A 15820-nucleotide genomic window follows, 5' to 3' on the forward strand; every position below is an offset into this window, starting at 1 on the left:
AATATATTTTATGTTACTTCAGTGGAAGTTTTCCAGTCTGCAGAAAAGGATAAAGTAATTGGCAAAGACAGATAGAGTAATCAGTAGCCACCCCTGAACAATGAAAGTGCACCATTCAGTACTGATTGATTTGTTGCTCATTTTCTATTAGAATTTCTTTGCCGCTAATTATGTCATTATAAATCTGAATATCTTTTCTCATTGTGTCTTGTACTACTCCTTTTTACCAAACTAAAAGCTCATTGCTTATATGTAAACTAATGCAGGACCTTGCCTCAAATTAAGGATTTTCACCTAGACTTATTTTATCACTGTTGACTAACATATATGTGAACAAACAGTATCTGAGAAAAGAAAGTCAGTAACACTGTATGGTTCTTTTTAGTGCTTCATGTATACTGAAGCCATCTTCAATAACCCGTTGTGTCAGATGTGGTGGTGGTTCTATGAACTACCCAGTTCTTCATCCTCCACAGCCACCCTAATTATTTTCTTCATAGATCCAAACATCTTAAGGAAAAGGAATGTGTATATTAGACACAATCAAAGCCTCCATGTGAATAAAATTATATATAGTATTCAAAACTTCAGGTACAACTCCCTTATTACTGCACAGGCTTCAAAAAGAAATGTGATTTTTCTGAGCATAGAGATCACAAATACATTATGAGGAGATCTGAAACTATCACAACAGCCTTCCTCCACACTTTTTCAAACACTGTGGAATCAACATCATTGCCCTTGCTGTTGCTGCTTGGTAGAAGGGTATTACAAAACAGGGTGCTACAGTATCCCTTCAGCTGCTTTTCAGTCTTACATGGCCAAATTAAAGCCTCTCTCTCCTTCCCTATGGGGGATCATTTGTTGCTTTCTTCATTTCTCTGTGACAACAGTGTGACACGGAAAGAGTGAAAAATGGAAAATTCTGTCTTATCCCTCTGAATTTTCATTTTTGGTCCTCTGTGCCAGATAGTTTGAGTATCCCTGGGGGAATTTCATTAAGTCCATTTCTTCCTGACTATTGCTCACTTGTCAAGTAGTCTGAAAGGGAAGAAGGGGTTCCTTTAGGAAATTCCTGCATTTCATGTCAAGTCTCTACTGTAATTGGTTTGGATTAAATAAAGCTTTTAAAGTATACATACCATATTTACTTGTGTAATAGCCACATTTTTCCTGCTATTTTCCTACCAGACCTTAAGGTGCGAGTATTATGCACTCTAGAGCAAATCCATTCTAAATAAAAGTTATAATTCCATAAAAAAGCATAAGAAATTATTAAATCAGTTCCTTTCCCAAGAACACTTTATTATTTTATGCATTCAGTAAAACATTACTACACTCACTACACCCTCAAGTATTGTCCTTACTCTTGCATTTCACTATCACTATATTTTTTTTGTCCTCACTGAGAATTTTCATCCTCATTATCCTATGCAGTATTATTTCAGATACAGGCAGTCTTTGGATTTACGGCAACATTGGTTCCTGAATACCGCATCTTAAGTTGAAACCTTGTAACTCAGAACTGATTTTCCCATAGGAAACAATGTTATAAATGGGGGGTTGGTTCCTGAACCAAGGCCCAATATCCTATTTTCACCAAAAATAGCCCAGAATTTTGTACTCAATCAATTATAGATGAGTAATATAGCTACATTAATGTATTTATATTGTAAATAGCAATCATATTGATTTGGAAGGACTTCTTTGAGGTGAGTTTGCTGGACTTTTGAAGGGTTCTTGGCTGGAGTCTTCTCGGGAATCTTGGCTGCAGATTTTTCTGAAGCCTTATCTGCTTTCTTTAAGAAAGTGCCCAAAGAAGTGTGGGCAGATGTTCTCTAGGGATATGGGCGACTCAGCGAACTTGTTCACTGGTGTGGACTGTCGTTGGATCAAGTGTTGTAAAGTCGAAATTGATGTCAGTAAGTTGAAACAGGGTATCAAGTTATAAACATTGTAAATGTAAAACATTGTAACTTGAAACATTGTAAGTCAAGGGCTGCCTGTAAGGATGTCTTTGGTGCCATCCATTTTGCTCAAGGTTCCTGTAACTTTGAATTTTTTCTTGCCTATTTCAGAAGAAATCAAGCATCATGTTCTAAGAAACCACTAGTAAATGATACCCTTTTTAGATGTTTTGCTGGAGTTTTCTTGTGGTGGTTTGTATCATTCATTTGGAGTTTGTATCATTCATTTTTGGTGGCAAAATGGCATTTTAAATGGTCTGTTGACTGCCATATCCAAACACTGGAACCTTCTGATCATTCTTTCAGAAATGATGACTAGGTCAGTGCAAACTTTCCATAGCTGATATTTAACTTAATTGGTTAGGTACTCCGTGTAGATGTCCAGCAAATATTGCAAGTGTTGCCACAGCAAGCCTCCTGGCTGTCTTTCCTGTCTACTTTTAGCTTATTAAAAAATGAGCTTATCAGTTATCCAGCACTTTTTCCCTGAACCCTTGTTGTTTTTCTCTCTGGAAACTTCTCCAGCAGCAACAACCTGTGCACATCTGATGTAATTCCTAGCATGACCAACATGCTCTTTGCTATTCTGCACCTGTAGGAATGTGCAATTACAGCTCTTTCTCTACTAGATTAACAGAGTTTGGTTTGCATTATCAGTCTGAGAGAGCAGATATCAATGCCTCTGAAATCTTAGAAGATTTCTGTCATATTCTTCCAGCAGCTTCTGGTACATTTTTGTTCTCTGACAGATTGCTACGTTTAAATAGCAAATCACTCTGGACTGGATTTGAATTGATACCTTGTATTGTTTTGGTTGCAAGCAGTTTTGCAAGTTTTTGTCTCTAGCAAATCAGTAGATACAGTATACAGGCAACCCCCATTTGGCGCTCTTAATTGGTTCCCAAATAAACGAGTGTTAAATGGAATAGCATTAAGTAAAACCAATTATCCTGTACGATACCCATGAATGTTATAATGAAACTCTCTGAGCATTAAGTGGAATTGGGTATCAATGTAAAATAAGCATTATAGTGAAATAGCACTAAGTGAAACAGCGTTGAGCGGGGGTTGCCTGTACTTAGTTTCTGTTTTTCTCTCCCATATTTTTCAGATTCCATTTCATGATGCTTTGCACATTGATCCACTGGTGAAGGCATGCACTGTCCATTCTGTATTTTCTAGATCTTGTTTCTGCATTCACCAAAGCTGAATCATCTTCTCGTTCACTTTGAATTATAATATCTTGCTGCACATTTTCCGTGGATTAATGTGTATTCATCAATTTTCAGCTTGACTTCAGCAGGATAGCTTTCATACTTCCTCTGTACTTTCTCATCTTGCAGACCACACTGAATGCAGGGTGGAACTAATATACCATATTTATTTGATTTATATGCTGCCCTTCCCAGCAAAGGCTCAGGGTAGCTTACAATAAGACAGCAAATAACTCATAAAACAAGAGAATAAACAAGAGAGCAAAACAAAAGAACCAACTTATAAAAGAAAGTAGAACATTAAAATAAAATATCAAAAACTCTAATAATATCCTATCTTAGCCTTGCTTGCTGAATGCCTGCCCAAATAAGGTCTTACAGAACTTCCAGAAAATGTCTGAGCTCAGGCTTCAGCAGGCTATAAGGGGGAGGGAATTTCAGAGCTAAAGAATGTCTACCAAAAACAATCTTTTACTTGTTTTTTTTTCCAAGTGAACTTGGTGAATTGATGGTACAGGTAGTTGCTCTCAGCTGACCTTAGGACACAAGGAGAATGCAGTCTTTGGGTACGTAGGGTACAGATAGTTTAGGGCTACATAGTTCAAAGCAAGCATCTTGAATTGTGCTCAGAAGCTGTTGGGAACCAGTACAGGTGCTGGAGCACTGGAATTGTGTGCTCCTTTTGACACACCCCCATCAGAAGTTGGAGCACCCCATTCCGTGCCAGCTGCAGCTTCCACTTGGTCCATAATCCACTTGGTCATGAACGGCAGCACCACATAGACTGCACTGAAGTAGTCTAGCCTCAAGGTGGCCAGATATGCATTTGGATGAATGTGGCCAGATATGCATTTGAAATAAAGGATCTAGGTGTAGGTTTCCCATGTCGGTACATTCCATTCTTCCATAAATTGCAGCTGTAAGTGGAAATATCAGTGTCTTTTGAATGTCTTTCTTTACATATTTGGAAGCAGTCATTACATTGGTGACTTTATTTTTCAAAATATTAAGGCAGTATCCAGGCGTTTTGCTACATATACAGCTATTATGCAAGTAAATATGGTATGGTAGTATTCTATAGTTTTGGGAACTAATATTCTATCAAGGTCTTCCTGAGAGAGGCCACCTATTGAATGGTCACAAAAGCTGGTTTGTGTTCTCACCTGTAGAGTAGCTTATCCAGAATATTTTTTCTTCAACGCTAAGTTGGTGGGATAATGCAAAGATCTTTTAGTGCTCTTATGGTGTTGACCCATTTTGTAGTTCAGTATAGGAACTCCTGTTTCTGAAATTGTCAGCTGGGCATGATTAACAAATGCTAAAACCTCATTTCATGTAGTCTGGAAGAAGAAATGATGTAATATGATTTAGGTTAGATAGATTACTGCAGAAAAGGTGCAAAAGTGGATTCACTTTTGCATGATCAGGTACTCTTTAATAGCACTTTTATTACATAGTAATTAATATTATACTGGATATAATGATATCTAGTTCATGCTAGCTATGCTAACTACCATATTTACTCAATTAGAAGACAAGTTTTTCCTCCACTTAACATCGGGGAGAGGGGGAAGGGAAAGTCCCTCACCTTACAATCAAGCATGGGGGTGTGAAGGGGGAGGGGGATGGAGGGAAAGAGGCAACTGCTGGAGCTCTGGTCCCAGCCTGGGGTTCGGGCTGGGGCAGGAGCTGGAGCTGCAGCTGCCACCTGCCCGCCCCCCCCACCTCTGCACACCCCACCACTCCTCTATGCTGCTTATCCCTCTCTCTCTCCCTCTACTAGGCCTGTGCAAAGCAGCTAGTATTTGCTTCGGATTCAGATTTGGCTGATTCTGGGGACAGTGATTCAATTCAGTGATTTAAATCACTGTCCTGAATCGATTTGGCCGAATCTTATTAGGAGATTTGGCCACCGTTGAATCGGCCGAATCTCCAAATCGAAAAGGCGCCATCCCCTGCCTGTTCTCCCAGCCCCGTCAACGGCTGCCCCACCCAGCCCCAGCGTCCCAGCACTTTAAAAAAACCCAAAACAAAAAGCCCTGCACTCACTGGCTCCTGACAGGCAAGGGCAGAGGTGTGATCCCTTCTGCCCCCCACTGCCCTGTGTTGTGTGTGGGGGCTCTGCCACGAGCCCCCAGAGGTCCCAATGGCTGCTGCAGCAGCCTGTGTGCGCGGGGGCTTTCTTGTTTTTTGGGGGTTTTTTGTTTTTTTTTAAGTGCCAGGACACTGGGGCTGGGCAGGGCAGCCATTGACAGGGCAGGGAGAGTGGGCAAGGGGAGTGGAGCACTCAGGGGGGCTGGGAGAGTAGGCAGGGGATGGGGCCTGGCAGGGGTCTCCCCATGATCCATTCCCCCCACCCCTCCAGCTCCCTCCCGCTCCCCTTACTTACCAGCATGGAGCCCAGGTCCAGCTCCCTGCAGTGGTGAGCAGGGGCTGCCCAAATCTCCAAATCTTCTCTGAATCTTTTCTGAATCTATTCGGAGGCTTTGAATCAATTTGGGCCCTTTTATTGGTCTCCCAGTTCGATTCGGAGATTCAGCTGCCGAATCGGGCCAAGTCTCCTCTGAATCAAATCAGTAATTGAAGCTTCACACAGCCCTACCCTCTACCACACTCCTTACCTTTGCTCCCCACCAGCAGGCTCTGTCCCTGCTGCAGCCTGGCCTTGTAGCAGCAACAGTGGGGAGCCATGGCTTCTGCTGTGGGGCTGGGCTGGAACAGCACTGCGAGCTCTGTGTTGCTGCTGCTCTGGGACCAGGCTGGAGCTGTGCTCTGTGCCCCAGGCTGCAGCAGGGATGGAACCTGCTGGTGTGGAGCTAAAGGTAAGCGGGGAGTAGAGGGGCAAGCAGTGGGTAGAGACTTCAAGAAGGAGGGGATGTGAGGAAGATGAGGTGGGGACCTGAGGCTGTGAGTGGCAGTAGCGGTGTGGAGAGGGGAGGAGGGGTGAAACAAGGGAAGGGGGAATTTGAACAGCCTGAGACTGGAGGGGGGGAAAGCATAACGGAGCGTAAGTGGGGGAAGGGACAGGCTACAGAGCATAAGCTACCTGCTTTTCTCACTGCCTGCCCCCCCACCTCCACATTGCCCACCCCCTACCATCTGCCCTCCTCCACCCCACACTGCATGCCCCATTACTGCCCCCCACCTGCCCACCAAGTTCCCCTTCCACTTCCTCCCCTTTTGTCTTTCCCCTACTATCTGCCCTATTATTACCACCCTCATCACCTTCCCCCCCCCCGCACCTGTAGTAGTTGGGGGGATGAATTTGTGATGATCTTCCAATAATTAGATTCCATACACAGAAAATTATAATAAATGTATACATTTTTCATGTGTCAGATCTAATTATTGGGGGGGGTCATCTTACATTCAAGGTTGTCTTGTATTTGGATAATACAGTTCATACTGTTATTGTAAAATATGCAGTAAATCATACATGCACAATTGAGATTACTCATGAGTAAAATGTGAGTAAAGTATTTATGTCATTATATAGTTTTGTGGGTCATGTATATTAAAAAAAAAGCTATTTTAAATGCTTTAAAATATTTCATCTAATTGTTTAAAATATTTCATCTAATATTGTTTGGCCTGTATTTTATATTCCTGTGTCTGTAAAGCTAATTTTATTAGTTAGATTTGGTTCAGCTGCACAAGACCTACCAGGAGCCCTATAACAGATTGTCAAAATAATATTAAATGCGTTTTCTCTGCCTAATGCTGTCTTTATAAGATCTAATAATCCCCCTAGGTGAAAGGGGGTATATTCCATTAGAAAGTGGGGAATTTCTTTTAAGTGGTATAAAGTTTCCATTTTTACATGGACAGGATCCTGAATTGCTGGACCTTAAACCTTTGAACTTGTTCAAGACCCTTATATTAACTTAGACCTTTGGTCTGTGTTAATTTGAAGGGAAAATTCCATAAGGGGGGAAAGGAAGAAAAAATCCTTAGTAGATGGATTTTTATTTATTTTTTGTTTGTTTAATAAACATTCCAGAAGTCTGAAATATTGGAAGTAGTCCTTGTAGTTCTTTAGGAAGTCTGCAGTGTTACCAGGACAGACTCTATCAATATTGTAATCTGACTCCATTATTGTAGTGTTCATGTTAGGTGTTACTCGTCATGTCAGGCCCCTTCAGTTTGTGTGGTCTGTGTATGCATTGTCAGGATTGTATCTGTGATGCTGGGCCCCTGACAAACTCATTGTTAAAAGAAAGGGACTGCAAGTTTGATTTAGTAGTGAGAAACAGCTTGGCCAGGTTAGTCTAAGTACAAGCCTAGACATTAATACCCATGACCAGCCGTTCTGTGGTGCTTGCCGGGTCATTTGCAGGCATGAACATAACCCCTAAACTGAAAGGTATTAAGAGTTCCCAGACCCCTTTATGTATACCAATCAAAACTAATTCTAGTTCTCACCAGTTGTTAAAACGTATGTAGTTGACATCATCCACATCCTGCTTCTCACCAATTAGTGCATCCTTCCCACCATATACAACCTGTTTACTAGGTCACTCTGATTTTTGTTTTGGTGTTCTGTACTGGTTTTATCAATTCATTCACTATCTTTTAGCCTTGGAGCTACTTTCAAGCATTTCTGTGCAAGCCATACATGGTATATATACCTAGTTTCATATTCATTAGGACCTGTTTCAGTTCATGCTGTTATTATGGCTTCTGTGTGATTGTAAATGCGCTGCCCAGTTGTTATATTAATCCATACTCTGGCAGGGCCTACAGTCCAAGTAGACCTAGATTAGTGTATAGAGTTCATCTGATATACTCAGCGGTGCATGCTAATTACAGAAAACCAAGTGATAAATTATAGGAGGAATTGTGAAATAAAATCTATCACATAACTGCAATTTGTCATATGAATATCACCACATTATAGAAGTGGGATGTGCATGTATTTCAATCTCAGGATTTTTCCAGCAGTTATTTTTGAAGATTTCCACCAAAGTTCTTTTAATAATAATAAACATGCTATTTTAGAATAATGCATTCTGCAAAGCTAAAGAAATCTAGTATATAACATCTTTTGATATCTTCAGTTGCATGTGTTACCTTAATCTGTACACAGATTTTCAGAACTCTCACCAGCAGTTACTGTAGCTTAGTATACTTTATTTCCTGGCAAGTGGCATGATTCCACTGACTGTAATAGTGGTAGTACTAGTGTTCCACTGTGTTTTGACATAGTTACTAGAATTATGATCAGGCATTTCTTGTAAGCATTTTAATACTGTATAGAAATACTGCAGCAGACTACTTGTATATCAGCGTGTATATTTTATATATGCAAGACTTCAGCGTGAAAGCATTGTTACCCTGTGGGGTCAGGCCAACTACCAGGATCTCAATATTGCACTGTTAGACAGGAGGGTGTGACATAATTGCACATATGCAAACACACAAATCAGTTAGGTGTGTGCACGCACGCATGCACACACACGCACACAGAGTCACCATTTCATACACGTGCAACCCACCTACACATACACACAGGCAAGTTCCTAACTTGGATGGTACAGTGTGTATGTGTGTGCTTGGGGTACCTGGGATACTTGGGGGAAGGTTAAGGTGTGAGAGAGAGAGAGTTAAAGTGTAGGGAGTAAAAGTTGCCAGAACCAGGATTAGAACCGGTAGACTAGAGAGAAGCTGGCTGAGGAACTGAGGCTTGGGATTACTTAAGGTAGATTGGGGCTGGAAACTGAAGCAGACAGCTGAGATATTTGGGGGGGGGGTGCAGATAAGTGGTGGCAAGGAGGAGACAGCCAGGAAAGAGAGAGAGGCAGAAACTTGGGAGCTTGGGGCTGGAAACTGAGGCAGACAGCTTAGAGATTGGGGGGGGTGGTGGTGGGGGGCAGATAAGTGGTGGCAAGGAGGAAACAGTCAGGAAACAGACAAAAACCCAACTTCGGGTTTCAAAATAACAGGTTTGTTAAACAGACAATGCACTACACAGCCCCATGAAATTGTTGGTTCACTCACTCACTCACTCACTCACAATGGTAGAAGGAGAAAGAGACTCAGTGGAAGGGTTTGAGTCCAGGTAGGGAAGAGAAACAGATTCCAAGTCCTTGGTTGAAGAGGGGTTGGGGATGATAGCTACCTATCCAGGCTGGAAAGGGGTCTTTGTCCAGTAGATGTTGTCCAGAGGGGGTGTCACCAGCAGGGCCTCTGGGTGGATAGGTGGTGTGGCATGGTGCTGGTCCAGATGGAGAGGGTGTCCCAAGGAGTCAGTCTTCACTACCCCTTTTTATGGGGCAGGCTACCTCTGATCTCCTATGGGGAGGGCCTGTCCAGGGAAGGTCAGTCCTGTCCCAGAGGGCTCCAGGTGTTCTTACTGAGCATGTGCAGCCTTGGCACAATGGTGGGTTGCCTCATCTTTTGTTTCTTGAATGCTGAGGGTGGTTCCAAGGGCTGGGTCATTGGTCCAGGTATTGGTGTTGATGGTTTGGTCATTCAGAAGGAGCTATTTTTAGACCTGTTGCCATTGCCTCTCAAGCACCCTCATTCATCCTCATTCATTCAGGAACCAAGGGGTAGTATGAGTCATAGGTTACACCACTGGGCATGGGGAGAAGATGGAGGCTTGACATTACAAGAGGGAAACTTGACATGACTTATGCTAACTTACATATATAGGCCTGAAACAGTAATCACACAGTATAAAAGCAGTAAAAAAAAATCAACACAAACATAATAATTATCACTTATAAAACAGTGCATATCTGTATCAAAATAGCAGGGCACTTATTTGCAGAGGGGAGAGAAAAATAAAACTTACTACCTAAAATAAAATGCTAAAGCTAATCCTACATTTTAACTTATTTATAATTATCTATAGGGAATAGAGAGGGAGAGGAAAAGTCAGAAATAGTTGGGGAAGGGGTGGAAATACATTTTAAAAGAAAAATGGGGGGTTTTGCTAAAGCATCACTCAGTTAATGAAAAGCCAACATTGACAATCAGTTTACAAGCATTGCACATTAAAAGTAAATGATGTTAAATATATTATATGAGATTCATGAATGAAATTCAGAATTGGGAATCCTGTGCAAGGATGGTGATAGCTTTCTGTTCCTTAGCTTGCTCTGCCACCTCTGTTTCTGGCCCTAATAGCTGCAGGGAGTTTCTTCAGCCTTGGAAAAAACTTCAGGATAATAGGACCATAGGAAAGTAGGGCTGGAAGGTACCTCAGGCTTCTTATAAAGCATTTAAGTAAACGAATATAGAAAGTTACTTCAGTAGAAGTGTTTTAAAGAATAATCTCCACAAAACAGGAGATTATATTACCTTATTTAAAACGTTCTGTTACTCCTACACTACCCTGTCAAACTCTTTTGTCAAACTCAAGTTACATATTACATTCTGGTGATTTTTTAATACTGATACTGAACTAAATTTAAATGGTCTTATGTTGTTAACACTCTCTTTTCAGAAAAAAATCTTGTTAAATTATTTTGTGGGTTTGGGAAAAGACTGAGAGTTCAGGGACTGATTTCAGCACTCTGGTCAAAATCACTAAATTAAGCATTTGAAACTTGTAAAACATAACTTTGCCCAGAGGTAGCTGAATATAGAGTGTAGGTTTTGAATCAGAAAATATATAAAATAGTGCTCTGTGCAAGAAGGGAAATGGCTTGTCTAGCAACATGCCTTTTGAAAAAAGATGTTTTGTACTGTTAAGTTCCAGAAATGGTGTGCAAACTCAGTCTTTACAGGTCTTGCTTCTGGACATTTTAATGATGCAGCAAAGCATCCCAGTTTGGCTTATCAGCTTTGTGAAAGAGAGAGGAATAGCTGTAATTAGATTTAAACTGTTTACATTTATAATCTATAGATGACTAATAACTTATGAATGAAAATATATATATATATATTAAATGGTGTTTTGAATCTAAAAATAATGGTCAGATAACATATGTTGCCATATACTGTACATTAGTATAGGAAATAAGCTTTTAGGTAGAGTGCTTAAGTGTATGGGCTAGATAGTGAACATATGAATTAGGAAACTGGGTATTTTTGAAAATATTGCATTACCACTTTTTGAATATTACAAGAGGAGTCTTATTGCCAAAGATGACTCAGTATTTAATGAAGAAATACTCTGGATAGAACTTGTTTTATTGTTACACCTTCCTGAATGTTCCTGTGAGACAAGTGCAAACTCTTACCCTGATTCTCCTGCTTGTATACTGTAGGTTAAAGCAGCAACAGGTGAGGAGGTGTCAGCAGAGGATCTTGGAGGCGCTGATCTTCACTGCAGGTAGAAAAGAAAAAACAGCTCATTTTCTTTAAACTCCACTCCCAATCCCTTAGTTTGAATGGGGCTTAAAATAAACTGGACAAAGGATTTCTGTGTTAGGCTGGTCCACCCAATTCAGAGTCCTACACAGCAGTAATCTGTAACTCAGTTTTCAGAGGAAGGCAAGCCACTCTGCTCTATAATGCACCCATCTAGCTGTTTGATTGTGTGCATTTGATGTCTACAGTCCACATCTGTTGATGGTAGTGTAGCAGAGGAAGTAGTACTGAAAATGGTGGCCCTGTGCAAAAATGATGGTAGCCTGAGTGTATATTTAGGTTCCTTGTATTGCCTCAGGTCTCCAGTATATATGAAGTGGGGGAGAGGAATTATTGGTACTACTTTACCATTAATTTTTTTCCCAGATTTCCTTTTAGGTAAGCCGGTATTTTCCACTTCAATGGGGTTTTTTTGTTTTTTTTTTGGTTATTGAATGAGATCATAGAGCTGGAAGGGACCACATGGGGTAATCTAGTCCAATCCCCAGGATCATCTTTGACTATATTATCCCAGCGAAGTGTCTGACTGGCCTGTTCTTAACATTGTCCAGGGATGGAAATTACATAGCTTCTCTTAGTAGCCTGTTCCAGTCCTTCTGGGGTCATAGTCAGAAAGTTTTTCCTAATTTCCAACCAGAATTTCCTCCCCTGAAGTTTGAAGCCTTTGCTCCTAGTCCTGTCCTCTGTGGCCACAAAGAAAAGACTGTCTCCATCCTCTTTTATAATCTCCCTTCAAATATTTGAAGACTGTTATCAAATCCCCACTCAGTCTTCTTTTCTCCTGACTAAATAACCCTTGTTCTTTCAGCTCTCCTTCACAAATCTTGTTTCCAGGCCTCTAATAATTTTTGTCACTCCCCACTGGGCTTTTTCCAATTTGCTCACATCTGAATTGATAGCATACAATGCTTTTGTACTCTTGAAATATTCTGCTATCATAATTATAGCAGTCTAAACATTGTGTGTTTTCTGAGTTAAAATTCAGTTACCTTTATAAAAAAAATATATGGAATCAAAAGTAATAGAAAAGCATGCATATATTATTGAGTACATTTTATTGTGCTTAGTGTCATTAGGATTTAAATCATGGAAGGTATTGCACAATTTATACCTTCTAAGACTGCCTCTTGTATTGTTGACTGTAACTCGTTGTAAGCTACTTTAAAATTGTCTGTGATAAGGGGAAAGTGAAAACTACTCTAAACATGTTAATGGTCATGAAAATGGAAAAAAAATGCCAAATGGCAAATGTACCTCTATGATAAATAAGCTTCTTCTGTACTTCAGTTCACTAGCAATATTTTAAAAATACTATCAAGATTTTTTCATAAGTTCCAATTAATTTAGTTCAATTAAAACAATAATTTAAGAGCTTGTCATAGGAGTTCATGCCCCCAAATATTTCCTCATTCTTGCATACCCAGTCTTTTTATTGTTTACTTATACATGAATGTTGGGCTCCTAGGACTGGTTTTATTTTATTATTATTTATTTTATTAATTGGGTTTTATGCCCACGTGAAACATTAAAAGGACAGTTTAAAAATATACAGCAGGTCATATATTTGGCAAACTTATTGTGATCCTTTAAAAAAACGGAAAGTTTAGAATATTTAAGACCATGTACTCGAAGTCAAGTTCATAAATGGATTAGGAGACAGACCTTAGGCATCATTTTTTTTATTCTTAGGCAGAAATATTTACAATCTCTCATTTTGATTACTTTGTTGTTTTTAATATACAGAAAGTCTGGTGTAACTGATCACTATGCTTTAGATGACAGTCATGCACTTCATCTAGCTAGGAGAGCTGTGAGGAATTTAAATTACCAAAAGAAAGTTGATGTAAGTATGTCTTCTATTTTCTATACAATACTGTATTTTTTAATTAAAAAGTGTAGTTTGCTTTGATTTTTGTTGTGCCTTGGTATGTCTAACATTATCATATTTGCCGAAAGGCAAGATTCATAGATGTAAGGCCGGAAGTGACCTAAGTAGATCATTAAGTCTGACCCCCTGCCCTGGGCAGGAGAGAATACTGGGCTCATATCACCCCAGCTAGGAGCCAGCACCACTTCCCTTGGAAGTTGGTTCCAGATCCTAGCCACCCTGACTGTGAAACAGTGTCTTCTAATGTCCAGCCTGAATCTACTCTCAAACAACTTATGGCTGTTATTGTTTGTTACTCTGGGAGGTGCTCGGGTGAACAGGGTCTCTCCCATTCCCTGCTGGTCCCCCCTGGTAAGTTTGTAAACAGCCACCAGGTCCCCTCTCAACCTTCTCTTGTGAAGGGTGAACAGGTTCAGGTCCCGTAGCCTCTCCTCATAGGGTCTGCCCTGCTGTCCCCAGATCATGCAAATGGCCCTCCTCTGGACCCTCTCAATACTGTCCACATATCTCCTGAAGTGCGGTGCCCAGAACTGGACACAGTACTCCAGCTGTGGCCTGACCAGTGTCGCATAGAGGGGGAGGATCACCTCCTTGGCCCTGCTTGTGATGCATCTGTGGATGTATGAGAAGATGCGGTTGGCCGTACTGACCACGTTCTAACATTGGTGGCCCATGTTCATTTTGGAATTGATAATGACTCCAAGATCCTTCTCTGCCACTGTGCTTTCAAGAAGGGAGTTCCCTAGCCCATAGGTATGGTGCTGGTTCTTACTGCCCAAGTGCAGCACCCTGCACTTGTCAGTATTGAATCCCATCCTAGTCTCATTTGCCCACCCCTGTAACCTGTCCAGGTCCAGCTGTATCATGTCTCTCCCTTCTAGCGTGCCCACCTTGCCCCAAATCTTGGTGTTGTCAGCAAATTTGAACAGGGTGCTTTTCACCCCCTCGTCCAAGTTGCTAATAAAGAGATTAAAGAGTTCGGGCCCGAGGACCAAGCCTCACATCCCTCCGGGTCAAATATGACCCATTCACCACCACTGTCTGGGTGCGGCCTCTCAGCCAATTTGCAACCCATGTGACTGTGTAGGCATCAGTGCCACAGTTGCCTAGCTTTTTAATGAGAATGGGGTGGGAGACATTGTCAAAGGCCTTCCTAAAGTCCAGAAAGACTACATCCACCGCGACACCTGCATCTAGTGATTTTGTGACCTGATCGTAGAAGGCTATCAGGTTGGTCTGACAGGACCTGTCCCTAATGAACCTATGCTGGTTGCCCCTGAGCATTGTTCCCTCTGCTGGTCCTTCCCAGATGTGCTCCTGGATAATCTTCTCAAAGAGCTTCCCCAGGATTGAAGTAAGGCTAACGGGCCTATAGTTGCCCAGGTCCTCCCTCCTCCCTTTTTTGAAAATGTGGACCACATTGGCCTTCTTCCAGTCCTCTGGCACCTGGCCAGAGCACCACGAGTGCTTGTAAAGCCGTGCCAGGGGCCCCTCGATAACCCCTGCCAATTCCCTCAGCACCCTGGGGTGCAGAGCATCTGGACCTGCTGATTTGAACACGTCCAGTTCCCTTACTTAGTCTTCCCTGACCCTAGGCCTGTCAGAGTCTCTCCTGAGTCCATCCTGAATCTCAGTGAGGGAGTCCCAGTCCCTGCACAAAAAAATGGAGGCAAAGAAATTGTTAAAAAGGTCTGCCTTTTCCTCTGGTGGAACCACCAGATTGCCAAGTGTATCCCGCAGGGGCCCCACGTTACCCAGTGCTTTCTTCATACTCCCTATGTATTTAAAAAAAGACTTTTTGTTGTCCTTGATCCTTGATGCAAGCCCTAGTTCTGTGTCTGCCTTAGTTTTCCTGACTGCCCCACTGCAAACCCGAGCGATGGAGGTATACTTCTCTTTGGTGATAGCCCCTCCCTTCCACTGGGTGTATGCTTCTTTTTTATCTTTCAGGCATTCTTGAATGCCTTTGGTGAGCCAAGGGAGCTTCTGAGCACTCTTTACCCCTTTGATTCTTGTTGAGATTGTCACCCCTTGGGTTTGGAGGATTGTCTCCTTAATTGCCCATCAAGAATGACAGATTTTAGGGAGTGTTTACATGGTCCCCCCTCCCCCCCAGCTCACCCTTCAGGGCTGACCATGTAAAGACTCTCTCTGCCGCAACCGCCTTCTCCTCCAGCCTCGGGCACGGGGGCTCCCTCCCCCTGCCCGCCTCACAGCAGGGCTTCCCCACTGCCTCCCCTCTGCTCCCTGCTTCCCTACTTCCCTCTCTCTCTCCCTCCCTCCCCACCACCTCCCCCTCCCTGCTGGCTGTTGTTAGGGCCGGGCAGCAGGGGCACGCTACCACTGTGATCCCTCTTCCCCACCCCTCCCTGCTTCCCTCCCTCCCTTCCTTCCTTTCTTGCCACCGAGCCCTGACAACAGCCGCCACCATG

General features: G+C 42.1%; 1 protein-coding gene across 1 annotated transcript in view; it reads left to right on the forward strand.

The window, feature by feature from the left end:
* MCCC2 (methylcrotonoyl-CoA carboxylase 2) overlaps positions 1 to 15820 on the forward strand; it is a 47461-nt gene that overhangs the window by 28612 nt on the left and 3029 nt on the right. Inside the window, exons 8-9 of the mRNA XM_019516976.1 lie at positions 11398 to 11462; positions 13244 to 13343. Coding sequence (XP_019372521.1) covers positions 11398 to 11462; positions 13244 to 13343 — 165 coding nt within the window. The remainder of the gene's footprint in view (positions 1 to 11397; positions 11463 to 13243; positions 13344 to 15820) is intronic.

This window comes from Gavialis gangeticus, unplaced genomic scaffold (assembly GCF_001723915.1).
Source record: "Gavialis gangeticus isolate Ggan-Ray unplaced genomic scaffold, GavGan_comp1, whole genome shotgun sequence".
Lineage (NCBI taxonomy): Eukaryota > Metazoa > Chordata > Crocodylia > Gavialidae > Gavialis > Gavialis gangeticus.